This window comes from Leptonychotes weddellii, chromosome 15 (assembly GCF_054177405.1).
Source record: "Leptonychotes weddellii isolate Sample4059 chromosome 15, ASM5417740v2, whole genome shotgun sequence".
Lineage (NCBI taxonomy): Eukaryota > Metazoa > Chordata > Mammalia > Carnivora > Phocidae > Leptonychotes > Leptonychotes weddellii.
This window is the reverse complement of record NC_138383.1, coordinates 26,701,922-26,729,432: the sequence shown is the minus strand read 5'-3', so window position 1 is coordinate 26,729,432 and position 27,511 is coordinate 26,701,922. Positions and strand designations below refer to the sequence as shown.

At 43.6% G+C, this 27,511-nt stretch overlaps 2 protein-coding genes and 1 long non-coding RNA gene across 4 annotated transcripts in view; 2 read left to right on the top strand and 1 right to left on the bottom strand.

Annotated features, from left to right (window-relative positions):
* Nucleotides 1–27,511, top strand: part of TRIM25 (tripartite motif containing 25) — a 664,486-nt gene that overhangs the window by 16,421 nt on the left and 620,554 nt on the right. The gene's annotated exons all lie outside the window — the stretch shown is intronic.
* On the bottom strand, nt 2,152–27,511 carry DGKE (diacylglycerol kinase epsilon). Of its 2 annotated transcripts, XR_014140534.1 has the most exons (13): nt 27,373–27,511; nt 26,482–26,958; nt 18,643–18,802; nt 16,532–16,651; nt 14,608–14,751; nt 14,171–14,328; nt 13,553–13,604; nt 12,323–12,436; nt 11,010–11,081; nt 8,587–8,714; nt 8,244–8,355; nt 7,205–7,639; nt 2,152–3,836 (listed from the first exon to the last, which is right to left on the bottom strand). XR_014140534.1 is itself a non-coding variant. In XM_081805251.1 (12 exons), exons 2-12 carry the CDS (start codon nt 26,934–26,936, stop codon nt 7,436–7,438), a joined length of 1,719 nt encoding a protein of 572 aa, XP_081661377.1. In that variant the 5' UTR covers nt 26,937–26,958; nt 27,373–27,511; the 3' UTR covers nt 2,152–7,435. The 2 variants fall into 2 exon arrangements, 1 of the variants encoding a protein (XP_081661377.1); XM_081805251.1 differs by having other exon boundaries at nt 2,152–7,639.
* LOC145717363 (uncharacterized) lies at nt 15,514–17,244 on the top strand. Its single transcript, XR_014140535.1, has 2 exons — nt 15,514–15,580; nt 16,878–17,244. It is a non-coding gene; the product is annotated as an uncharacterized LOC145717363 (long non-coding RNA).

Genomic DNA, 27,511 nt, shown 5'->3' with positions numbered 1-27,511 from the left:
TTGTTTTTTAAAATTTCTAATACATCTTTTTTTTAATGTTTATTTTTTAAAAAAGATTTTTATTTGACAGAGACACAGCGAGAGAGGGAACACAAGCAGGGGGAGCTGGAGAGGGAGAAGCAGGCTTCCTGCTGAGCAGGGAGCCTGATGCGGGGCTCGATCCCAGGACGCTGGGATCATGACCTCAGCCGAAGGCAGACGCTTAACCGACAGAGCCACCCAGGCACTCCAAGCCGTAAAAATTTCTAAACGCTTACTCAATTTCTGCACTAACTTCCTGATGGATTGGAAGCAAACAATCTGTGGGCCATACTTTGAGTCATATGGCTTTAGAGGGTACATGAAAACAAAGCCCCTCTGAGAATCTGGTTACTGGTCAACTGCCTGGGTCCGATCAGCCGCAAGCGGGAAATGATTACATGGTCCTTTGGCAGAGTCTTTGGTTGGGGGCACTTCCCAGAGAATGGGGTGTGAGATACATGCGGGTATGCCGTTTGCCTGGGCTGCCCCAGAAACTTCATTTGTTTGTAGACTATGCTGGAAATTGGAGGTTGAGAGTAAGTGTTCTAGAACACACAGAACAGAATCTTCACAAACTATGTGCACATGCTCATTAATTTGAATGCAGAGATGAACAAGATAAGCTCCCTGCCCTCAAGAGCTCGGAGTATACACAGCTTTCTCACAGACTAATTAATGTTGTTTCTATTTCCTAGTTCCAAAACCCTACTGAAAAAATTCAGTTCTTATGGCCAACGTGTAATGCTTTCAGCTCGTTAAAATCTCTGAACTCCTTCCATAAGTAATTCATCTTTAAAATGTATGTGGATCAGTTTCCTCGTGTGGGGAGTCCCTAGGAGGGTTTATCACAAACCCTAGCATTCCCAGTGCCCGGCACCATGACCTGTCTGCCCACACCTCACATTGCTTTCTGTACAGTACACTGGTGGTGGTGAGGGGTGTTGAGGATGAGAAAGCAGTGGGGATGAGCGCCGGGCATCATCAAGCTCTGAGTTACCGATCTGTAATATGGACTTGATAAGGTCTACTTGAGCACTGCCGATTATAACGAGATGAAAGTAAGTAAAAACATCTGGCAGAGCACCCAAATGGCCAGTAAGTGTGTTAAAACTGCGTAAGAAGGGGCACCTGGGTGGCTCAGTTGGTTGGGCGACTGCCTCCGGCTCAGGTCATGATCCTGGAGTCCCGGGATCGAGTCCCGCATCGGGCTCCCTGCTCGGCGGGGAGCCTGCTTCTCCCTCTCCCCCTCCCCCTGCTGGTGTTCCCTCTCTCGCTGTGTCTGTCAAATAAATAAATAAAATCTTTAAAAAAAAAACAAAACCAAAAAACTGCGTAAGAAGTCAAAACAGACTTGTCCAGGGTTCTTCAGTTAATAGTCTTGTGAACTTCAGTGGGTAATTCATGTTTAAACTGATCAAGAAAAGGTACACCAGGCTTGGCAGTGTCTGTTTAAAATAAAAAGTAGGGGCGCCTGGGTGGCTCAGATGGTTAGGTCTCTGCCTTCGGCTCAGGTCATGATCTCCAGGTCCTGGGATCGAGTCCCACATGGGCTCTCTGCTCAGTAGGGAGTCTGCTTCTCCCTCTTCCTCTCCCCACTGCTCCTTGCTCTGTCTCAGATGAATAAAAAAAAAGAAATCCTTAAAAAAAAATAAAAAGTAGGCAAGTCAACAGTGAATTTTAAGTTTTTTTTCCCTGTTTTTAAAGATTTTATTTATTTCACAGAGAGAGACACAGCGAGAGAGGGAACACAAGCAGGGGGAGAGGGAGAGGGAGAAGCAGGGAGCCCGATGTGGGGCTCGATCCCAGGACCCTGGGATCATGACCTGAGCCGAAGGCAGACGCTTAATGACTGAGCCACCCAGGAGCCCCGAATTTTTATTTCAAAAAGTTTGTAAAAATGGACTTTTGGATAAAGACAAGAATGAATGTGCATTCAAGTTTGTATACTCTGCCCCAGGCTACCAAAACCATGTGGTAGGAATCTTCTATTCTGCTTTCTGTCCACAAGCACCTGACCCAGAGCTTGCCACACAGTTTGTCCTGCCGTAGACCAAGGACCATCATCTGTGAAACTAACTCAAAGCTGTTATTTTATCTCACTGTTGTGTCAAAAAACAACACAGGATCATACTTTTTGGAGTGCTGCACTTTAAATTTTATTAAAAAACAAACGTTTCCAACATATCAAATGCTTTAATTCACATTTCTCTGTCTGTAGGCATCGACCACAATACAGAGCAAACACAACAAAGCGAGTAACGCAGGGTACTTAAGCAGTAGGTACATGGCACTGTGGCCAGGGGTGGGGAGAAAGGGCAAAGGCCAGTTGGTGTGCGTGGCTGGAGCCATCCCAAGTGTTGACACTGTGGGCTCAGAGAGCCAGTTCAGCCAGCTCACCTGCGAGTGATCGAGGCCAAGGATCCAGGCTGCTCTAAACGTGTAGAAAACAGAATTACGAGTCACAGTGCCCATTCCGGCAGCAATGTTCTCACACGTGGCAGAGTCTGTGCACGTGACGGATGCCCTGTCACCTGGACAGTGTGAGGGGAACAAGGGCAGCAACCTAACTTCCCAGCTCTCCTTTCCATCTTCCCACATCGGTCACCAAAAAGCACCACACAGTGGAAATTTCCTATGGTTGATCCTGCGCAGGGCGTCCTGCGTGGACACTTCCCTTTCGTGGTGAGGCAGCCCAGGAAGTGAGCTGCAGAGAGGGAGTGTCTAGCATCAGCAATACACTCGTATCTACGGCTTCTGATGTTTCTGCAGGTGACTAGGTTCAATCATTTAAGTTTGGTGAACTTCTGTATGAGAGAGGGACATTTTTGGATTCTTCCTCCAGATCCTTGGCATGTCCCTTTTGGATCCCTGCAAGCCTCATGCATGACTACAGGCAGGGCTGTGGGGGTAAACGGGTGTGTGTATTTACAGAACTGAAATTAACTAAATACTCAGACCATTTCTACGCTAAAATTAGAAACAGGAGAATCGGAGGTTAAGCCAGTGCTTTACTATTCAACAAAATGCCTTTAAAACTTGAGAAATAGCCCAATAGTCACATTCCAAGCAGCAACCGAGACCATCGAAGTATTTTTCACCAAAAAACATGAGGTTTCTGAATATGTACAAATCAGCAGAAAATGAACCAGCTGACAAAAGTCATTAGAATAGTGGCTTCCAAACCCTTAAAAAATAGTGGAATCCTTTTTTTTTTTTTATTCCTTCAAAAAGAGGAAGTATTTTACCTACCGAAGTCTTATCTGAAGCAGCGTCCAGCAGGGGCCTGCACTGAGTGAAGTGAGAAAGCAGGAGCCCCTGGGGGTCCACTCCACTGGCCCCCAGCACTGCTTGTTCTCTGAGACTCCATGGATCACAGTTCAAAACCTGTTTCCACGGAAGGATCTGAGGCTACCAATTTTTATGTAATTGAGTCTAGACGGATACATGAATTTGGAGAGGACAGGAACAAACTGTTCATAGAATTCCTCTAGAAGAATGATTTGGGGGGAAGAACTCCAGTGGAGTGAAGGAAAAACAACTTTAAGAACACCCAATTCAATTTTTCTACCAGGTATCCATCCAGCAAAAGCCCTGGGTGAACGCGAGGTACGGACCAGTCGCTTGAAAAATGTCAGTGTGCATCATGAGCACCCGAGATGCCTGTGAATAAAACCGGAGATGTCTCTGTCCCATCTCCGGAGACACGGATTCCTCAAGTCAGGGGCTGGGCTTCGGCATCAGAGGCTGTCAGCGCCCAGGGGTTTCTGAGGCTGCAGGCAACGTGCAGATCACACTTTGAGTAACAGGAGACAGGCCTTAAAGGGAAAATTTGAGAAAGGCAGGGGCATATTTTAAAAGCAAAACCAAAACCACTGCTTCCATCTTGTCGCTGAGAACATACCTTCATTCAGACTGGGACAGATAACAACACTCTTTTTTCTTTTTAAATTCCTAGATAATTTTTAAAATAAATCTACTTATATTCCATCGTCCCAAATTAGGTAGAATTAAAAAAACCTCCGAATATAAAGTGCTGGTTCTTGCTTCAATATTATCATCTCAAGGAAAAACCACGCAAAACTATCACCTATTCTATTGACCTTTTTGGCCGAACAAGTAAAGATTATGTATTCGGATCCACATGAATCTGTAAATTAATAAACCTTTAAAGTATTCTAGTTAGTGCAAATTTAAAATTCCATAATATACAGTAAATACAATTTTGCTTTATATTACAAATGCAAACTATTTTTCTTTTGACATGCTGGTAGTATGTCAAAGGACTTTACAATTTCTGAGTCACAGAATATTTTACAACTCTAAGTAGGCAAACATATTTCAAAAAGCAAATACTACATGTTTTGACACACCCTACAAAAATAAAAATAAGTAATTCTGACTATATAAAATTTTTATAAACATTAGCTACATTAAGGGTTCACAGCTAATTGTTGCAGAAAACCTAAAACTCATTTAAGATCATGTAATCTATCAGACAACCTGTATTTTAAAACACAAGTCAGTTTGATTTCTACTGAACATAACAAAGCACTGAAATTATCACCATCTACTTATGGGATCCATACGAGCTGCCAGGTACTTCGTGTTTAAGCCGCTAAGCTGAAGGAGTTGGGAATGCACCAGGACAGCAAAGGATGAGAGAAATCTAAAGACAGACATGGAAATATGCTTTACTTCATATATTCCTTCCTGAGAATGTAGAATTTGTTATTGTGTTTAAGTCAGGACGATTTAAAATGGAACAGGAAAATATTATGGCAAATTATTTTTGCGAAGCACAGAATCCCTGGTGATGTCGACATCTGCTACTCTAATGTGTAACTTGCCAACAGGAGCCTTGTAAACTGATCTCATTTAAAACAAGACCTATGCCTACCCATTTATTTGAAATGCTGGGTACATGTGCCTAAAAAGTAAATGGACTTTGCTAAAATGGTATTTGATGTTACGGTATTCAGAAATAACTTTCCCAAATGAAAATGAAGTCTGAATGACTGAATAAGGCAAGAGAAAAACCTTCATGAACAGTCAGTAGGTGAAAAAACCTCACTGGATTATGAAAATTGAAAAAACAATTTGTTTAAATACACGAGGGTGTTATATATGGATCTGTTCTAAATCCAATGTAACATTATGGTTAGAGTATGGTTTTAACCAAAAAAATAGTTATTTTGATTATTTTAATTCTGATATCCCAAACTATCTACTTTGATTCTACAATTAGCACTATGGAATTATGTTATAGATAAATTACAGTCTAAAGCAAAGTGAATTTAACAGTATATTTATAAAAGGCGACATCTGTAACAATGCTGACCATGAGTTAAGGAATAAAATTCATTATACTCAAAACATGATCAGTCCGTAAAAGAAAAATGTATAAAACCCTCCCATCAACCTTGACGAAGCTGTATGAAAAAGATGAAAAGAGATTTGCTCACAGAATCTTTCAATACCAGAATTTAGCATCTCCTGTTGAGATCTGGAAGAGGTTAATGTAAGCAGAAAAAAAGTGTTTTCTATATATATAATGCACTGGCTACTGCATCACAACTAAGTTTTTCCTTCAAGCCATGGCCTCAGCCTCAGTTTATGGCAATTCATGGATGGCAGATCCATAACAGATCCTTAAAGGAAGCTAATGGTGTTTTGGGGGATACATTCTAGTCTTTCAGAGATTAACGTCATGAAAGACCACCAAGCCCACAGAACGGGCCATTTGTTAGGAAAACCCCAGGCTGGAGGCCCAACGGGTCTGCCTCACGGGCCTGAGGGCGCAGGCTGGTTCACACCAGAAGAGCGCCCTCTAATGGGGAACCATGAGACGAGCCCTTCAATAAGTTCTTGGCAAATGAGGGTCAGATAAAAGAATGAAATGAAACTTCCAGTTACGCAAAAGTTGTTTGCCAGGGCTTTCATTCCCCTCTTTTTAAAAAATATTAGGTAATATTTCTGAAGAATGAGAATATCTGGATAACATAGATGTCAGGAGAATTAAATTATGGGTGTTAATTAGTCAACAGGCTATATTTCTGATTGTGACTAGCTGAATTTATGTGATAAATTTTTTTTTTAAAACATTTTATTTATTTATTTGACAGAGAGAGACACAATGAGAGAGGGAAACACAAGCAAGGGGAGCGGGAGAGGGAGAAGCAAGCTTCCCGCTGAGCAGGGAGCCCGATGCTGGGCTTGATCCCAGAACCCTGGGATCATGACCTGAGCTGAAGGCAGACACTTAACGACTAAGCCACCCAGGCACCCCTGAATTTATGTGATAAATTTAACTTATTAAATAAAGCCATATATTGTAAACACTAAACACAAGTATACCACAATGAAGAAAATAAATAAAAAAAATCTCTCTCATTATAAAATAAATATGATATAAACATTTTAACACAGGATTCTGTCCGCTTTCCCAAGAGGATTTCTGTTAAGTACTCTGGATATAAAAGACTACTATACTTCAAAATACTACAAGACCACTGAACTTTTAGAAGTTACCAATCATTACTGAACTTTTTTTGAGCAATTACTATGACTAATAAATTTTCTGTAGTACTTTTTTGAATTGTGGATACTGTCTTTTACTCAGAAGAAACTGGTAAACTGTCCAGTTCAGAAACCCTAACTTTCAATCCAAAGTGCTCTGAATGTTAATCTTTACCAATTCACCTAGGTGGTTGTCTCCTGGCTACACGGGGTCATAAACGAGATGCTGAATTCCAGCTCAATGTGGTCATTAACGGGGTTAAGCAAGCAACATTTGGGGGTCTGAAAATGCTCTCAAGATAAAAATTATAACAGAAAATTTAAGTATTGTCTTTCTTTAACACTTCTGCTTGTAGGTTTCCTAGAAATAGATCCTTATGGATCCACTCGGTGCTGGGCTGCAGGAAGTCTTCGGAGACAAGCTGCAGGAGGAGGGCCCGCATTATCCGTGCTGGTTTGACACGAATCATCTCCTTACAAAAAAGCAGGTTCATTTTTAAAATGTTATGGTGTCACCACGTTAAGAATTAAGATGGCAACGATTTTTCCACCTACATCTTGCTGGACGTGTAATGTGTCCATCACGTGTGTATTCGAGAATAAGGAATGAGGGCGCATGGCTCAGAGCGAGTCCTACTCTCAAACAAAAAGCCCCGAGAAATCTCACCTTTGAGTAATTAACGTTCTGTGACTTTTTCAAGTTAGTTCAATACGACTGGGGTGTTTTGCTGAAAAAGGAACAGGTGTCTGTAAATAACTGGAAATTTGGCTGTTTCTGGAATGCTATTTACATAAACGTATCCCCATTACACTACTGGTGAAATTAAGACTAAACAGTTGATAGGGAATTTCTAACTTTTGGATGACCATGTATCTACGTGTGTGTGAGGATTCTCCTCTAAACTTGCATTTCCTCATCCGTCAACTCGGTTTCCTTTAAGTCCTCTTGATCTGAAGTACTGGAGATGTCCTCATCCGTCTGTTCTCCAGAGAAATACAACATCAGTGCGTGTGTCTTGTGAGTTATGGTGACAGTGCAGGGCCCCTGGGCCCACGGCTCCCCATCCACCTGCATTGGCATCATGGAGCACTTCAAAATCAGCTGGTATTAGGGAACAAATAATGAGAGGAAAGTCAGTCCCCTGAAGTTCAGAAAGGTCTTCCTTAGTACTATCATCCACAGTCCCTTAACCCCTCTTAGGGACAAGTCTTTGCACTTCGTTCTCAGAGAACTAATCTGAACACACCTTTACTCATCAACTGTTTAAGGGATCCTTTCCCACGGAAAGCTCTGCTTCTCCCACACGTCCTGTCCCCTCCCCATCACGCCCAAGCCTTGGCGGACGCTGAGCAGCAGTGAGACTGTAAAGCACTGTGCTAGGGAAGCTGTAGCGGGCAGGTCTTTTTCTAGGGAGCAGTGGCTTAGAAATGGACTCGGAAGGGGCGCCTGGGTGGCTCATTCGGTTAAGCGTCTGCCTTTGGCTCGGGTCATGATCCCAGGGTCCTGGGATCGAGCCCCACGTCGGGCTCCCTGCTCTGCGGGAAGCCTGCTTCTCCCTCTCCCACTCCCCCTGCTTGTGTTCCCTCTCTCGCTGTGTCTCTCTCTGTCAAATAAATAAATAAAATCTTAAAAAAAAAAAAAAAAAGAAACGGACTCGGACAAGTAGTCTCCGCGCCTATGAAGCACAGAGCAACATCCCACCTACCCGCACGGTGTGCGCCTGTCCTATTCGAAAGGGGTTTGCCAGTTTCACTTGGATCTGAGCACAGTGGAAAGAGCCGTACACGCCGACGACCTCCAGCACACCGTCATCATGCCTGCGGGTGGGCAGAGGAAGCACGGACTACGTGAGGCAATGGCGGAGGATCAGCCCCGTGAGCACAACTACGTTTTCACGGAGGTGGACAACCAACTGGTTAAATATTCCTATTAATGAGGTAGGCAAACCAGAAAAACCTTTAGAGAAAATACGAAGAGCCTACAGAGAGCACGGGACGAGCTGCTTTAAAGGAAACACGGCACCCCACAGCGGCCACCCGTGCACCCACCTGGCGAGAGGGTACGTCTCGTCTCCCATCCCTTCCCACAGTCTGCAGCCGCCGCCCCAGTAGCCGATGTTCAGAACTATGATGCCTTCCAGGTTGGGCAGTTCGACTCGCTCGCCGTCCAGCTCTAGCTTTAAAGAAATCCGAGCGGTTCGTTACCATGGGGCACAGCCGCTCAGGATTCACGGCCATTTCCATCCGCGCGGCTAAGAGACTACGGCCTACCCAGCGCCCCCCCCACGACTCTGCCTTCCTCTTCAGTGCTCACTGGGTTAATTACAGCATTCTTTCTTACCAAGGTAAAATGGCACAGTTTTTGTTAGGTCTCAGTATCCTCTTCCAGCCTTATCTAACGTGCTGTCCCGGAAGCACCCGACACGCTTCCAGAGCTACCCCTTCCTTGGTTTCCGGCAGCCGGACGCTCCTTCCCTGGGAACTCGTCCTCAGCACTACCGAGAGCCCCAGCCCCGCCTCACACCAGCTCCTCCTGGGCTCCTCGCCCTCCTCAGGCTGCAGACTCCGGAGGAAAGCCCAGCCAGTGCCATGTCATTAACTGCCGTAACTGCCACCTCAGTGCTGACAGCGCCAGCCTGCTGGCCCGGGAGAGGACCCGGGCCAGACCCGGGTGACCCACTGCCCGTCGAACACCTCCAACTGACCGCAGGCCCTGAAGCTCCTACGCGCGGCACTGAGCTAACGCGGAGCATCTTCTCTGCGGCGCCTACCCCCGACTTCCCAGGGAAGAGCACCCCCGGCCCCAGGTGCCTACACCAGACAGCTGGGGGTCATCTTTGCCTTCTTCGCCTTTACCCTCCACTTCCAAGAACCTACCGTTTCCATCACTCCGAGTCCAGAACACCCTCAGCTCTCCCCTAACGTGTTCCTACGGGCTCTGTCTGCCCTCATCTCTCTCAGAGCGGTGCGACGGGCGCTTACAAAATGCAAACATGCCATCCCCTGATGACAGCCCTTCAGGGCTTGACTCATGCTTGGGATGAAATCCAAGTTCTTTAAAAGGCCAATACGGCCCCTCTGAGATTTGGCCTCAGCTCTCGCCACTTTCCCTCCCGCAAGCCGTCCTCCAGCTTGAACTCACGCAAATACACCATGTTCTCTCTTACTTCTGGATGTCTGCACGTGCTCTTCTTAGCTGAGAACAATTTTCTTCTTTGGGGATGGGGCAGCAAAGCAAGGTTTACTGAGCGATAGTAAAGCTTACTGAATGACAGAGTAAAAAGCTCTCAGAGAGGGGACCCAAGAGGGTTGCCCAGCCTTGAACAATTTTCACCTCCTTTTGCACTTCTTCCAGAGAGACTGGTTTCAGTCACTTTCCCTAGACAGTCGCTCTTACTTATTCTCATCAGACCGAATACCTTCCTTCTCATGTCACCCCTCATACTGCCATGTGGCTTAGACGTCCTCCTTCGCTCTACACCGTACACTCAGGGAGAGCCGGGATGTACCACGGTACCCCCAGTCCCTAGGACAGTGCCTGGCCTTTGGTAGGTGGCTTCACAAATACTATTTGTATAAGTAAAATATCAGACACACACAAAAATAAAGCGTTACCATGTCTGCTTCACTCTACCGATGCTATCAGAGTCCAGGACAAAGGAAATATGATAAAGCGGAAGGGAACTGTTTTTATGGCAAACCTTGCCGTTCGTCCCGTGCCTCAGCTGCAGAGTCTGTGAGCTCAGTGTCAGCCTGATGGCCTCTTCCCGCCCTGGCCTACGTATCATCAGGCTCCTCCCGTCCCCTGCTCCTTGTTCTTTTTCCCAAGCTATCTGCCTGACTCTTCCCCTTTGACTTACTTTACTAGTTCTAGGCTTCTCTGTATTAATGTCTTTGTCAGTGTGGTCACCCATTAGATTCTTTCTGGAAGCGAGCAAGGAATATATACAAGACTTTGCCATATCGGATACTGTAGCAATAAGCCCTTGTTAATATCCTACTTTTACTGCTCATACATCTTTACTCTGCTTTAGTATATAAGACAGACACCTCAGCCATAGTATAAATTACACCGTGCGTTTACACTTCCCCTAGAGTCCCTGACGAGTCAGGCGCTGCATGAGACTGCTTCGCCTGCGCCATCAAGTACAAATGGAAGCTCTTCAGCATCAGTTCAACTGACTGGAGGTGGATAAACCTGGGTTCGAATCCTGGTTCTATGTGTATTTGGGGACTGTGTGAATTTGGGCAAATTACTTAATTCCACAGTTTTCTCCTCTGCATAATGGGAATATAATGGTACCTGCCTTATACGGTTGTGGTGACCATTTAGGGGAATAATGTGTACAAAGCACTTAATAAAGTGCCTGGCACACAATAAATACTCCATGTATGTTAGCAAAATATGTTAACAGAAAATTCAGCATTTTTGTTAAAAAAGTTTATAATCACCTAAAACTTTAAAAGCTTACCTCAACTTTTTTATTCAAATCTTTACATTCTTGCACTAGACAGTCTTTGGTTCCATAGAATAAGTAAACAGCCTGTGAGAAATGGATAGAAAAGGGGATATTCAAGCAACCTAACAAACTCTGTAAGCAAGACAAAGACACTGTAGCAAAGTTTCCTGACACGACCGCTGAGCCATGTTTCCTTAGAGTGGGCCCGATTCTCATGGGAAGAATGGGCACCGTCACTTTTGAGCTGAATTAGCCCATTTTTCACAGGGAATGTGAGATAGGTGTAGTTCGTGCCTAAATGGTGTTTTCTCCCAGTTTATCCAAAAAGCTGCATTTTATAAAGAAATACTATATTAAAATTAGAAAATTCTATCTTTTCCTAATACTTCAGATTACTTACTGAAAGGAATACAGATCAATCTAGTGAACATTTTATAATCACTTTTGAATATAGAAAGGTTGATAAAAGCACTGAGATGTGAATTACTAATCATACAAACAGCAACACTTACTGCCTCAGTAACTATGAATAAGAGGAGACTGTTAATTTGAAATATCTGTGAAACAAAACCAGGAGGAAAACTTTTTGCATTTAATTTTCACATCCTGTTGCTCAATCACCAAAAGTCATTAAAAAAAAAAAAATTCCAGGGGCGTCTGGGTGGTTCAGATGGTTAAGCGTCTGCCTTCGGCTCAGGTCATGATCTCCAGGTCCTGCAATTGAGCCGTACGTTCGGCTCCCAGCTCAGTGGGAAGCCTGCTTCTCCCTCTACCTCTGATTCTCCTCCTGCTTGTGCTCGTCTCTCTCTCTCAAATGAATAAATAAAATCTTTGAAAAAAAAAAATTCCAAAATCAAACTTCCACCAAAGGAAATCACTTGTACTAGAAATCAGAGTGATGATCATAGTTAAAAGCTGTGGTTAACAAATTGCTCCTTCTCTTACTTCATCTGCATTTTGCAGTTTTTTGAAGCTAAAGGAATCTCTTTTTCTACTATGATTTCACCAAAACTTTCTCCTGCCTAAAATTTCTTTCCAGTTTTAGTTGCCATTTAAATAAGATAAGCGATCATGTATCTTTCCATCTAGTTGCTACCTAAACAAAATGTGCTGTAAAACGTTCTCTGAATTATAAAAAGTGTGTCAGAATTATAAAATACATTTAAGGATCTAATTTGACAGTCTTACACAAAAACAGAACAGGTAAATGTTTCCATAAGTAAGTTCTAGCTGAATCTACTTGAAAGGATGCTAGATAAAATTAAACTATTGATTTTCACTGTACCTTCGGTGATAAGCAGGCAATGTTATTTTATCCAACACACCTTATTAAGAATTCTGCTAGAAAACAGAGATGGCGCCTTCTCACGGTGAGCATGAAAATGGAGAGCCATGAGAGCATCAGGTCCAATGGAAAAATAGTTGTTCATTGTGAATTCCTATGGGAGGGGGTAAGAGGAAGTGACAGATTATGCTTAGTCTAAGCCTGTGACATACGTTAAATATGTAAATCTTCGTCTTTATGTTCTTTGTGAAAATTTTATACTTTCTGCATTTACTTTTCACTTAGAGCTGATACTATCCAGTGAAGTTTCTAGAACTAAAGCTTCAGTTCAAAGGCCGATAACAATCCATATGAATTTCCCTTTGCTGTTCTGGTTAATATGCTACGCGCATTAGATCTTACCGTCCAGCCCGGCTCTACTTTGCATCCAGGCTCTCCCCGCCTGTGTTCCCATCACATGTGCTTTTTACTGTCATGGCAACTTGCAGGGTCCCCACTTCATCTATTTCCCACCCCGCATGGACCCGTCTCTATCTCCAGCTCTGTCTTGCTCCTGAGCACTAAGCCTGCATCTCCAACTCCTGTCCAATGTGCCACAGCCTCGAGGTTGAGGGGCCCCAAGTCTAACTCCTTTTCCTCTTACTCAAACTTGAAACTCTTTTTCTTATCTTGGTTAATGTCATTTCCATACATCCAGCCATAACAACCAGAAATGCGGTATAATGAGTATCTTCTCTCCTCCCCTAATACCGATCAGCTGCCAGGTCTCCCTTAATTCCGTCTCTAGAATGTCTTCCGATTTCCTGCTGAGAGGCCCCTTGTTCTGCCCTCGTGCAAGTTTCCAGGCTATTTTCGCTTCATCCCCAGAGTATCTGCTAGAAGATACAGAGCTGCTATCTCCGCAGTAGTTGCTACCCAGCATTTGCATCCTCCAGGATCTACTTCCTCTGCCTGGAGAGTCCTCTGTTCCTTTTCCTGTTGGTCTAAATTGTGTTTAGCTTGGAAGGACCGCCTCACAAGTCACTTCCCCTGAAATCTCTCCTGCCTGATCTGCCGGGGAGGCACTGAGTGCCCTTGCTGTTTTTTCCCCCGTGGCCCTCTTTGGAGTCCGACGTGGGGGCTGAGTGTATGGGTTTCCCTTCTGCTCCGCGAGCGGCCCCCGGCGGCAGTGAGCACCACGGCTCTGCACCCCAGCACCGAGCCACGTCCACACAGGGGCCACTGCCTCACGGCTGCGGAAACCGTCGCAGCGGAGGCCCCAGACACATACCTTGGGCTTTCTTAAGTTGTAGTACCCTTTACTTGTTACTTGAACCTTCCACCTAAAAAACAGAAATTAAAAAAAAAAAAGGTAGTTATTACCAAATTAACCGCCAGTTAACTATAATTATTACCAGTCAACTCTGGATGCCTGGAAATGACGAAAAGAGCAGTTGAAGAAATGAGCACATCAAAGCAACGACACAAATTACGAGGTAAGTCCTCAGCCTCACGTGACTCCAGTCCTTCTATGACAACACAATAGGCAGCAACAAAAGAAATGCCCAGCACCTGTGGATGAGTGCAGCTAACACAGTCTTTTGTTTCAATTACATTGGAGCTATGTAAGTCTGCATTCTTTTTTTTTTTTTAATTTTTTAAATTTATTTTTGAGAGAGAATTACAGAGAGGGAGAATGAGGGGGTGAGGGTCAGAGGGAGAAGCAGACTCCCCGCCGAGCAGGGAGCCCGATGAGGGACTCAATCCTGGGACTCCAGGATCATGACCTGAGCCGAAGGCCGTCGCTTAACCGACTGAGCCACCCAAGCGCCCCGTAAGTCTTCATTCTTAAACCAAACGATATCCCCGAAGCTCCAGAAGTCCACCTTTTGGGGGAAGCACAGCTCACCTGTCCAGTTTAATCGCATCCGCCTCCATCACGTTTCTCAAGACCTGCGCGACCGGGACCTCCCCGGCGTACCCCGTGCCCCAGCCCAAGGTGTTGGACAGATCGTTGCCTGTTCCCAGAGGCAAGACCGCGACCTGGGGAATGTACTTTTCTTGTCCCTAGAAAACGGGAGGTACAGGTTAGATTTTTCTCTTCAGACCACTTGTAGGCTCATAGTATTTGGTAAAAACTCACAGACCGAAGCAAGAAAGACACAACATAACAACTGTCTGTTGTTTTGCTGAAGGTTATAGAACTGCTTAGTCACGAAATTCAAAATTGCCAATGTCTTCTAACATTCCTCGGCATCATACAAAACAGAACCCGAAGAGCGCCTCGCAGTCTCGGAGCGGCTGAGCTACTGCTGTGAAAGGCACATAGGTCTTGCAGACGGATACCTTAATCTTCATTTCATCCACCGCATCCAGGACCCAGCCCACAGTGCCATCCCCTCCACAGACAAGCACTCGGGCTGAGCGATAGGGAAGAAGAGTACAAAGCTGCAGGGCTTTGATGGGGGGAGTTTTAGTTACATCAAAAACCTAGAAATGAAAGAAAAGGAAAAATTATTTTTATCCACACCATCCTCCATTTGTGAGGATGCTGTCCCTCCAGATGAGTACGGATATGGTTGAAGAACAGTCCTGGCTATGATGTGTCTAACAATATGCCAGATTCTTGATGTTCCTTGCGGCACATCCCGACACTGACCCTACTTAACGATGAGTGAGCCTCATTCTGTTGACCAGAAAGCTGAGGCGCAGGAAAGTTGAATAACTTGCCCGTGATTCCCCAATAATTACGTGCTGACATATAAATTCAATCCTATGGTGTGTCCATGATACAACACTGCCTCCTTCCTGTTCACAAGAAACCAGAATGTGCTAAGTTTATCTTTAACCAGTACTTCATACTTTATCCTGGATTCTTCACATCCATTACTAGTGCACGTCAGAGCACGTTTCTGGAAAAGTTTTGCTATATGCATAAAATGACAGAAAGATGCAAGGATCCTTGATATCTGTAATTTTGTAAATGATCTAAGAAAATATTTCAAAAACCAAAAATGCCTGTTTATAAAAGTATTCAGCGTGGCATTATTTACAGTTGTATAATCTTAGAGACAAACTCAACCTCCAACAGCAGGAGACTGGATGAACATGATACATCCATTCAATTAATTATCTTCATCATTACATGTCTAATTATGAAGACTATATCACACCATGGACAAATATTAAGTAATTAAAACAATACAAATTTTAAATCTAGATTATTGTTACTATAATGTTAATAGGGAGATGCAGACAATTCATGGAAAGAACATGGACAAATGAAAACAACAGATGTATTCATGTGGGGAAACTGCAGGTGATTTTCTTTTCTTTTTATCATTTTTATAGTTTCCTTAAGTTGTACAATGTTGAAGGGGAAAAATACAAATTGGAAGGAAAAAAGTTACTGCATTTCTGATCGTTGCATGGGTTATTAATGTTTTTCAAAGTACAAGCTACTACCATGTAAACTCAATGGTGTGATCCTTTAATTCTTATTTTTTAAATTGAGGTATAATGCGCATGTAACAAAATGCTCATTTAAAGTGAACAATTAAATGATTTTTAGTACGTTTACTGAGCTGTTCAACCACCACCACCATCCAGGTTAGAACATTATCATTGCTCTGAGAAGACCCCTCAGGGTTTGGGTGCAGTCACTCCCCATCTATAGCCCTGGCCTTGGGCGGCCGCTCGTCTCCTATCTCTGTGCACCTGCCTTTTCCGGACAAGCCCTGTAAGTGGAGCCACTCTCTCTGGGCCCTTGCACCTGGCCTCCTTCACTCAGCATGTTTTTGAGGCTCACCCTTGGTAACATGTACGCATCAGTACTTCGTCCCTGCTTCTCATGGAGTTACATTCCCTTGTGTGGGAACAAATTTGGTTTTATCAATTTGCCGGCTGATGGACAGCTGGGTTGTCTCCACTTTTTGGCTATTATGGATATCGCTGCTATGAACGTTTGCGGGACACATGCTTCCATTTCCCTCGGGTCGGTTGCTAGAAATGGGATTGGTAGGTGGTATGGTGAATTTATGTTCAACTTCTCAAGAAACTGCTGCACTGTTTTCTAAAGTGGCTACACCATTTTACATCCCCACCACGAAAGCACCTCTTTCTCCATGTATTTGAATGGCTTGATACTTTTAAAATTCTTTCTATAATTGAGTGATGACTGTTTTAAAGCATTAACCACCATTACAACGATGGAAAATGAAAAGCTAAACATGACAAGATTAACACAGAAGGAAATTTTCTCTTTAGTTACCTGGACTGGGTTTAGGAGAATCCGAAATTCTCCCAGCAGCCCTTCTCCCATGTTCGTCCCACTCCGAGAGTTGGCCAGGATTATTAACGGGGTCCACTGCTTTCCCAGCTTAGAGCCTAGCTAAAAAAATTAATGCCAGTGGAAAGGGTTTAATACCTCAAAGATGGCGAGCAATAAAATGTTCATTTCTCGGTAACAATAGTGCTGTAAATTTGCTGGGAGAAGAACTATCTCAGTACAATGAATACAATATATAGATCAAAGAATTCTAGGAATGGAAAGTGAACTCATAGATGAATAATTTAACTCGCACTTACTGTACTAATTCTCTTCTCCGTTATTCTAGATAAGTCACCTGGTGATGCCTGGATACTCATGGAGGAAGGAACTAACAAGGCAGCCCATTCCACTACTAACTCAAATTGTTAGCAAGTTTTGACTTAAACAGAGTTAAAAATCTGTCTTTCAATAACTTTCATCCTTCTAATTTTGCTTCCTAAAGCTACAAGAAATAATTTTATTTGTTCTTCCACTGAACTTGTGCTCAAACACCTGAAGCATTAGATCTTTTATCAGTCTTGTCTCCTAGGTGATTCATTTTAGATTCTTTCAACTGTTCACAGAATGGACACAGATTTTCTCTGCTCTTACCTTGACTGTCCTTCTCTGGATGTATTCTAATGTATTTTAGTTTGCAAGTTTTTTTTTTTTTTTTTAATTAAAAAAAAAATTAAAAACCGGGTACTCAGAATTAGATTCAAGAATCCAGATTTGCACAAAGGCCAAAGTCAAATGAAATTCATGTTCCTCTAACCTTTCCATTTCTTTCTTCTCCCCTTCTCCTTGTGGATGTAAACATGAATGGAGATGTTCCACAGTCTTACATAGCGATTCTCATCCCTCAGGATCTCAGACTGAATTTAGATACATTAGGGGACTGTATGTTTAAAAAATATGTATCATAATATTAAAATTTTTTTTAAGATTTTTATTTATTTTAGAGAGAGAATGAGCATGCGTGAGCTGGGGCAGGGCAGAGGGAGAGGGTCAAGCAGACTCCATGCTGAGTGAGGAGCCTGGGCTCGATCTCAGGACCCTGAGATCACGACCTAAGCCAAAATCAAGACTCAGACACTCAACTGACTGAGTCACCCAGATGCCCCAATGTTTTTAAATTTTAAAATGCCTTTTCCTTTGGCAGGAATACCGATAAAGATGACATTTAAGATATAAAATCCTAACTGGAAAAGACACATAATTTAATTTCGAAATAAAATAGTTTAATTGGGGCACCTGGGTGGTTCAGTCGGTTAAGCGCCTGCCTTCAGCTCAGGTCATGATCCCAGGGTCCCTGTTCAGCGGGTAGTCTCCTTCGTCCTCTCCCTTTGCCTCTGCCCTTCCACTTGCTCGTGTGTTCTCTCTCTCAAATAAATAAATAAAATCTTTAGAAAAAATAGTTCCATTATTTTGGCATATTCAAGTAGGAAATAAATGCAAATTTTTATAGTTATCCCTTAAGAACTACATACAGACTGAGAGATATATTTCTATCAGTTTCCATACACATACATACTGCAAAGTGTCACTGAAAGCTTTAATGTTCAAATTATTTGTAAGGAACACCTAATGTGTAAGGTAAACTTATCTCTAGGCAGCCTACATAAAGTTCTAAGTAGAAAGATTCTGTTAGAACAATGTGTGAGGAAAATCCATGTTTTCTTTTTATGGATAGTAATAATGAATTTCAAAGCTGGCTGTTATATCTGAGTCATCTGAGGACCTTAAAGGAATACAGATTCCTGGGACCTGCCCTAGGCCCACTAAATCAAACCTGGTGAGGGAGGCGCACTCAGGAATCTGCATTCTCAAAAAGCTCCCCAAGTGACTCAGATGCAGGCAGTGACTGAGAAACCAGTAAGAGAACATTTCCAATTTCCCTTTAGACATGAAAGGACTCTAGAGCCAAACTTGAGGCACCTCCCTGAACATGGGGCAGGGCTCTCTGGCCCGCTATAAGGATTCTTCCCTCCGCACTCTGTACCTGTTGCACACTCAGGACTTCAGCGGCTTTATGAAAATCAATTACATAAGGAAAAATGAACTCTGATTACCACTGCATAATCCGTTTTTTTGTCTTTACGCATCTGATTAATAGAAGTCAAGTAACTTGGGGGGATGATGAGGTTTCTGAATTCTCCAAAATCACATTTTTCATTCTTCAAGCTATTTTTCATGCACTCATCATGTACTGTTTTCTGACACCAAATGCACCTGAGGGAAGGAAGAAACAAAGACAATAATTAATTTTAAACCATAATTTTAATGATGTGTAAACCGATCATTCTGTCAAAAAAATTAATAGTAATCTCATCACTATTAGACATAAAATCGAGCAAATAAAAGACTTGTAACTCTCTACATAGTGAAAATGGGCAATCAAGTTTGAACATACTTGGCAGTGTAATCTAATAGTGGTTTTTAAAGTGTGGTCTGGGGCCCCCCAAAATCCTTTCAGGACGACTCTGAGGTCAAAATCACTTTAATAATAAGGGGCGCCTCGGTGGCTGAGTCAGTTAAATGTCCCTTTTTTTTTTTTTTTAAAGATTTTATTTATTTGTCAGAGAGAGAGAGAGAGCGCGAGAGTGCCTGCACAAGCAGGGGGAGCGATAGAGGCAGAGGGAGAAGCAGATTCCTGACTCTCTGCTGAGCAGGGAACCCAATGCGGAGCTTGATGCCAGGACCCTGAGATCATGACCTGAGCCAAAGGCAGATGCTTAACTGACTGAGCCACCCAAGTGTCCCAAGGTGTCCGACTCTTGATCTTAGCTCAGGTCTTGACCTCGGGGTCACGAGTTCAAGTCCCACATTGGGCTCTGCGCTGGACGTGGAGCCTACTAAAAAAAAAAAATCCCTTTAATAATAATACCAAGCTGTTATTCTATCTTCCTTCTCTCAAGAGTGTACAGACCCAATGCAGAAGCAGACAGGAGAATCTAGGTGGCCTCTAAACCAAAAAAGTGTACCAAAAAAGTAAAACAGTGTCGCTCTTCTCACTGAATTTTCATTAAAATATTTTGTTACATTACTTAAAAATGAGTATTTAAATAGTTTCTCAGTTTTAATGTGTAACATGGTAAATGCCAGTAGACATAATCCACATGAACAAAAGTGGGTCTAGAACAGTGGTTCTGAATCTTAATTAAATGCCCCCTGGCCTGGGCTTTGGAGTGTTCCTCAGTCTAGTTTGTCCAGTTTGAAAACCTCTTAACTTATGACCATCTGTGAACACTCTAGTAAATATAGCACAATAGTCAATTTCTTGTTGGCAGTTAACACAAAACTAGTCTATACATTTGCATGTGAAATACAGACAAAAGACATTTACATTCAGATTTGCCTCTCAGAATGGGTGTGAGGAACAAGCAGAGAATAGCGCTGGAAAAGGTCCTAGGTTTCCGTTATTAATCTGCTAAGAATTTAATCCACTTACAGACAAGGCAGAGCTGACCGTACAAAAGCAGGCCCACAGAAAATAATGGTTATAATTAAATGAATTAAAAAAAAAAAAAGAGGATAAAAGTCTTTCACCCAAGGTCAACCCTTTGGGACTTCTATTTTAAGGTTGTTTTTTTCCGATGGATGTTCAGATTTGCCAAGTGATTACTGCTATTTACTCAGGAGTCCTATTTACTGCTGAAAGAAGTGTTATCTGCAGGATCTGTTAGAAAGAAAACTGTAAAACAACTTGCATATGTTTTGTTAGTACTCACTTTCAAACTAAGCCTGAGAAACCACAATAGATTGCTTACTGCAGCCCAAGTCCACCAACCCCACCTACTGTGTGTGCTAGTCACTTTCAAATAGGGTACTGTTACTGAGAATAACCTGAAAGGGTCCCCCTGAATTATTTCACATTGCTGTCCTCTGGGAAGAAAAGTGGGACTGAGGGATGAGAAGAATGTTCCCCTTTTACTCTATATTCTTCCGTATTGCTGTACTGCTTGAGTTTCTAAAAACTAGAATATATTCATGAACTCCCTTTATAAACTTTTTAAATTATATTTTAAATAATATCAGTGTATCAGAAAGACAGAAAATAAAAATCATCCAGAGACAGTTCCTCTTAACTTTTTGATGTACTTCTCAGTTTTACTGTGCATATATGCTTGTTTTTCAGGACGGATATGATGTGTGTATATATATATCCGGACAGTACTTTTCTTTTCATGTTCTCATGAATGTTGTTCTATGCCATTAAGTTTTTTATTTTTTTAAAGATTTTATTTTGACAGAGAGAGAGAGAGAGACAGCAACAGAGGGAACACAAGCAGGGGGTGTGGGAGAGGGAGAAGCAGACTCCCCACAGAGCAGGGAGCCCGATGCGGGGCTCGATCCCAGAACCCCGGGATCATGACCCGAGCGGAAGGCAGACGCTTAACGACTGGGCCACCCAGGCGCCCATCTTGTACTAGCTTTTAATAATTTCATGCACTTTTTATTGACGTAGGATATCAACCTCTTTTCTGTCACGTTTACTGCAAACTTGTTTCATGTACATCAGTTTATTTTTTGATAGATCTCTATTTCCCTTTGTGATTTATTTAAATGCTTTTATGCTCTGAAGTCCTTTACCATTTCCAAACTAGACACTCGCTTATCTCCCCGGCCCCCCATCCCCTCAATTCAGTTTTCATATCTCTGTCTTTAATTCAGTGCTGCTTCTGGGGCTACAGGTTCCACTGAGAATCTCATGAAAGTATCCGGGTTTCTTGGAATCTTAGCCATCTGTGAACTAAGTGCCCCTGCTTTAATCCATCTGGTGTTTATTTTGGTATACAGTGTGATATGAAGATCTTGCTTTTCCCCCCAAGGAGTACCTGTCCTAGCACAATTCATCAAATAATCTTTTCTATCCCTACTGATTTGGGACACCTTTATCATTTACGACAGTCTCATCAATTTCACAAAAGATTCTTGTACCTAAAACGATGCCTATTATCAGCCTTTGCTCTGTAAAGGTAGAACCAAAGGCTTGCTCGCTATGCAACATTCTGCTTTTCCTTACAAATACCATATTCAAAACTGGGACTGGTCTCTTTATGTATTTTGGAATTAGTGTTTAAATTGATCTAGATTTCAAACCTGATGGGAAAATAAGACATTACTAATAATGTCTTGATATTTTAGTTTCAGCAATCATGTCATTGACTAATTGCTTACTTACTTTGAAAATTTTAACATACACAGAAGTCAAAACTATAGCAAAATGACCGTAGGCCAACCCTTCACTCTGATTCTTAATATTTTTTTCCCACAGTTGCTTCATCTCTTCCGTGAACTCATACATTCCTGAATCATTTGAAAGTATTACAGACATTATGAGATTTTACCTTTCACTATTTCAACACGTATTTCCAAAATACACGGATAGTCTTTTTAAAATGTTTCACATTAGAATTTTTTTCCTACAGTAAACATAGATAAGCCCACCACCTACATTTCAGCATTAATATCTTACTGTAATTACTTTGTTACATTTCTCTCCATCCATTAATCCACCTAATTTTTGGTGCATTTCAAGTAAAGTGTAGATCAGGATACCTCCTAAATGCCTCACCAAGCAGGCATATCATTACCTAGAGTTCATCATTTATTTATAGGTTTTTTCTTTTGATGTAAAATTTACATGTGATGAAATGTACAAATTAGTACATTTTGCTGAGTTTTGACAAATGAACATTTTCATGTAACTAAAACCTTTATCAAGACATAGAACGTCACCCTATGTGCCATTCTTGTGCAAGAGTATGACTGCTTTATTTTTATTTTTATTATTATTTTTTAAGATTTTATTTATTTGAGAGAGAGAATGAGATAGAGAGAGAGCATGAGAGGGGGGAGGGTCAGAGGGAGAAGCAGACTCCCTGATGAGCAGGGAGCCCGACGTGGGACTTGATCCCGGGACTCCAGGATCATGACCTGAGCCGAAGGCAGTCGCTTAACCAACTGAGCCACCCAGGCGCCCCTGCTTTATTTTTTTTAAAAAGAAGCTTTACAGGGACGCCTGGGTGGCTCAGCTGGTTAAGCTTCTGCCTTCGGCTCAGGTCCTGATCCCGGGGTCCTGGGATCGAGCCCCGTGTCAGCGCCCTGCTCAGCGGGGAGTCTGCTTCTCCCTCTCCTCCCTGTTTGTGCTCTCTCTCACTATCTCTGTCACTCTCTCTGTCTCTCTCAAATAAATAAATAAAATCTTAAAAAAAAATTAAAAAAGAAAAAAAGAAGCTTTACAAGGGGAAAAAAGAAACTGTTGGCAACAGTGCTTAATATTTTCCGTAAAGCTACCTGTTGATGATGGCTCTCTTCTTTAGTTTGCTGGAAGAGGCGGCAGAACTACCCGTCACGTTGAGATGTTCGTGTATGATATTCCCATGACAACAGGGGTTGGCCAACTATGAATGTGTCTGCCACCTGATTTTGTGAATAAAGTTTTACTGAAGCACAGCTATCCCCTTTCACTTATGTACTGTCTAGGGCTGGTTTTGTACTATGATGGACAGTGGGTTAAGTGTCTGCAAAGCCTAAAATACTTAGTGTTGGCTCTTTATAGAAAGTTTGCCCACCTCTGCTCTAGAAGATGATCTGGTATCTTTCACCGTTTCAGATAATGAATGAAATGAATAAATACATACCACGAGACCACAGAAATATCAAAGCTGAGGGGTGCCTGGGTGGCTCAGTCATTAAGGGTCTGCCTTTGGCTCAGGTTGTGATCCCAGGGTCCTGGGATCGAGCCCCACATAGGGCTCCCTGCTCCGCGGGAAGCCTGCTTCTCCCTCTCCCACTCCCCCCTGCTTGTGTTCCCTCTCTCGCTGTGTCTCTCTCTGTCAAATAAATAAATAAAATCTTTAAAAAAAAAAAAAGATCAAAGCCGAGACTAAAGTGGCCAATGTAATTACCTACTCAAAGTCAGAAGCTTTGTTTCATTAATCAGTGTGTGTATGTGTGTGTGTGTGTGTGTGGTGGGGAGGGATAGGATGTAATGAAGAAAAGGTCTTATCAATAAAAAGGCACCTTAAGTTTTCTTAACAAGAGATGGAATACTATGAGGAAGAAAGGTTTATTTAAAAAATGTAACAAATACTCTTAACAAAATTCCCTATTTTAGTCAGAAGAGAGGTGGGAAGAAGAAAAGACCAGGAAAGGGGCCTAAGATACTAGGTGCAGAAACACATTCTAGTGATTGGGGGTAGATGAGGGAATACACACAGAAGAGAAAAAATTTATAGGGAAAGTAGAATCTGGCACAGTGCCTGCCACAAAATAGATGCTCGCGATGTGAAAATTAAATAATGACTGAATGAGTATAAATTAAAGGGTCTGTGTCACTTATTCTGCAGAGCCGAAGTGGGCTGCAGGCTTTAAAATCAGTTATTACCTGAGTCTTTATAGTTCCCTTAAGTCTCGTACTTAGATTGTGATACAGACATGGAAGGAGCCCTTGCCAGGGCTGGATAAAATCCAGAGGGACAGTCTGGCTTGTGTTCAAAGGTTCTGAATAGGTATTTCTTTTGTTTATTTTTCAGAAATATCTAATTCCTACTGAAGGTCATAGCAGACAGTAATCCTGCATAACATTATTGGCTAAAATAAATCAGAACACTGTGGAACATTCAGGACACTGTGCTCTTTTCTCCTGGGAATAGTAAACACTTCCTAAATTATACAGAGATAATTTCTACCATGGTTGAGGGGTTCTAGCATGCTGGGAAAAGACTGCTCAGTAACTGGTAAGAACAAGCTCGTGAGGAAAAAATCATCACGTTCACTGTGCACAAAGGGAAGGATACCTCATTAAGGACAGAGGCTGATGTTGTAAAAGGTACATAAATACAGCAGTGGTCCTACAACTTTAGAATTACCTGCAGGGCCTGCTAGAGCAAAGATTGCTGGTCTCCAGGCCAGATTTCTGATTCAGTGGGTCTGGGGTGAAAGTAGGGTTGCCAGGAAAATAGAAGACGCTTGGTTAAATTTCAATTTCAGATAAACAGTTATTTTGGTATAAGTCTACCCCAAATATTGCAAATGTTTTATTTTGTTTGCTAAATCTGGCAACACCAGAAGGTGCATTTCTAACAAGTTTCCAAATGATGCTAATGCTGCTGGTCCGGGGAACCTACTTTGAGAACCACTAAAATATAGGATGTTATGTCATCATCGAGAAGGAAAGATTGGTACCTGGGGGTGAGTAGAAGATCAGGTAAGGGTTCCTGGAGGAAAGGGCATGAGATGAGTCTCTTCTAAGGATGCCTAGAAACTAGCCAGGGGAGGAAGGCCTTGAGAAAGAGAAGGGCAGAACAAAAAAGCCTGATATTTGAAGTAAGGCACAGCCAGCTCGGGATTGCTGGTGCATCAAGTTTAATGCAGATGGTAGAAGGTAACCCTGGAAGAGCAAGCGGGGTCCAGAGAGCACGTAAGACCCTGGGTATCATGGTAAGCACTGGAAGTTTACACTGAAAGACCATCAGGGTAAGTGATGGGAGCATCTGAAAGGGTTTACTAGGATTATTCGTTAAGGAGTATGGGAAGCACAGTTGAGATATTTATGGAAGCCATTTTTATCTAATTCTGCACAGACACAAAGAAGGGAAGGGAATAAGATGCAAGTCATGTCATCTTTCCAACTAATCCTAGGTTTTGAAAACTAAAGCTTACCTATAGAGAGAATTATGAAATTTACTTAAAGATGCTGGTAACCTAGCTCTCACAGATGCCAAAAGAACAATATCTAAATTTGAAAGATACCAAATAAAAATCAATGGTTATAAAACTCAGTAGTTGTTTAAAATACGTTTTTGAAAATCTTTCTGAAGTCTAAAGCTGACGTGTAAAATTGTTAAAAATAAGATTCAAAAATAGGTGTTGACCTAACAGTGCTCATGCTAAGTTAAAAAAAAAAAAAAGGGGGGATTTTCAAGTAAAATAAAAAATAAAGACAAAAATTAAAAAGTAACTTGACATCCAGTGTCAGCTTTCGAATCTAGCTCCTAAACACTTTTAGGGCCCTTTCCACTTGTCAGAAATTAAACTCATGACAATGAAAATGTCCAGACCTAACGCTGAGCCAAGGCTAGGAGTGCCTAATCCTAATCTGGGGGTTAGAAATCCCAGGTCTATTTTACTAGAAATCCAGAGGTCTATTTTACCACCGAGTAAAATTCTTTCAACTGTAAAATGAGAGCAGATGATCTGTGGAAGCAGCCTTCCTTCTTACCAACCTCTAACAAAGGCAAAGAGTGTCTTCCCTATTTTCAGACAGTATTTAAGAACATTAACGTGTTGTCCCGTGTGTGTATTCAGAAGCCGCTAAAATATTCTTGGCTTAACCAAAGACTCTTGTCTGAGATGCTACATGTCCTGGAAGGCCATTTGGCAAAAGTAGTGTCCCTCTAAGGGCTATCTTTCAGGACAGCACCGGTATCTAGATTTGAAAAAGATGCTTCCGACGCTGCCATGGAATGACACTCGTTTTCACTCATTTCCCCATTCATAATACCCCAAGAAGAAGGATCAGTTTGGTGAGTCTAGGGAAAAGCTAATTTGTCCATACTTGGATTCTCCCTACTTAAAATGGAGATAATCAATAGGAACAAAAGCTAAAATACAACACACCGTGGCTATGAAGTCTGCAGCACTCAGAGACCTCTGGATCCAAGTTAAGTGCCAAGTTTCATTACCCGAAAGGGCAGGCTGGCTGAGGAGTGGGGGCTGGGGATGTATCATCTGGGCAAATGACTACTGCAAAGCTGCCCTGCCTGTCCAATTCCAGGGACGTTTATGAGCTTGTTTCCTCGAAGTGGGCAGTTTAGGCCATTTGCCGAGATCAAGGTAGGCCTCTCCGCCCACTGCATGAAATCCTGACTCCGACGCCGCATTCTGGGGCACGAAGTCCTTACCTGTAATCGCAGAGCTTGGGCTGGCTGCCGCACTGCTGCTTGCAGACCACACAGGAGCTGCACAGGGGCACGTTGCCCCGGATCCAGTGGTGGGGCATGGCGTCCAGGGCCCTGCCGTCACTCTTGAGCATGATCTCCTTGCACGGGAAGCGCTTGTCGGCCTTCTTGAGGCAGCCCTCGTCCACGCGCAGCCCGCAGCAGTCGCAGAAGGCGCCCAGCAGAATGTGCTGCGCGCACACGCAGCAGTAGGTGGGCTGGCTGAACAGGTCCGTGTCGCGCCAACCGTGCTTGCTCTTGCGGAAGATGTCCCTGCGGTGCAGCTGGCGGCGCGACCGCTGGAGGCTGCACCAGAAGGTGATGAACACGGGCAGCAGCACCGAGCACAGCGTCCAGAGGACCAGGTGCCCGTCGGCAAACAGGCCCTCGTAGGGCGCCGGCCGCTTCTCCCCTTCCATCTTGTCCAAGGCCGATTTCTAACTGAGAGACAAACAGGCGGCGTCCACCCGGGGCTCGCGGTCCCCGCCCGCCCCCCGCCTTTCAGGGGACCCCGAGGGCGCCGTCCGCCCAGGGGGCCCCGCTGTCTCCAAGGAGGCGCACGCGCCGCGTCTTCCCGGCGGCCCGACCCGGCAGCCTCCCCGCGTCGGGCACCGGAGAAATGGACAGGCTGCCCTCGGCGGGGAGGCGGCCGCGGTGCTGGGCGCCCGGAGCTCTGGGCGCCGTGGCGCACGTGGGCCGCGCGGCGCCGGCAGCATCCGTGACCGTTAGCTCGGGGCCCGCACTCCGCTCCCGGGCGCAGCCACTCGGGCCGAGCGCGGCCTCCCGCAGGCCCCCACCCGCTCACCCCTCTCCCGAGGCCTCGCGACCGGCCCCCGCCCACCCCTCGGGCCCTACCTCGCGTGGGCGGGGGCGCGGCCCCGGGACCCAGGGCTGGGGCGGCCCTCGCGCCGCCGCCCGCACGAGCCCGCCTCCGCAGCCCGCCCAGGCGCCGACGCCGCCGAAGGGCCCGCGAGCCGTACGCACGCCGAGACGG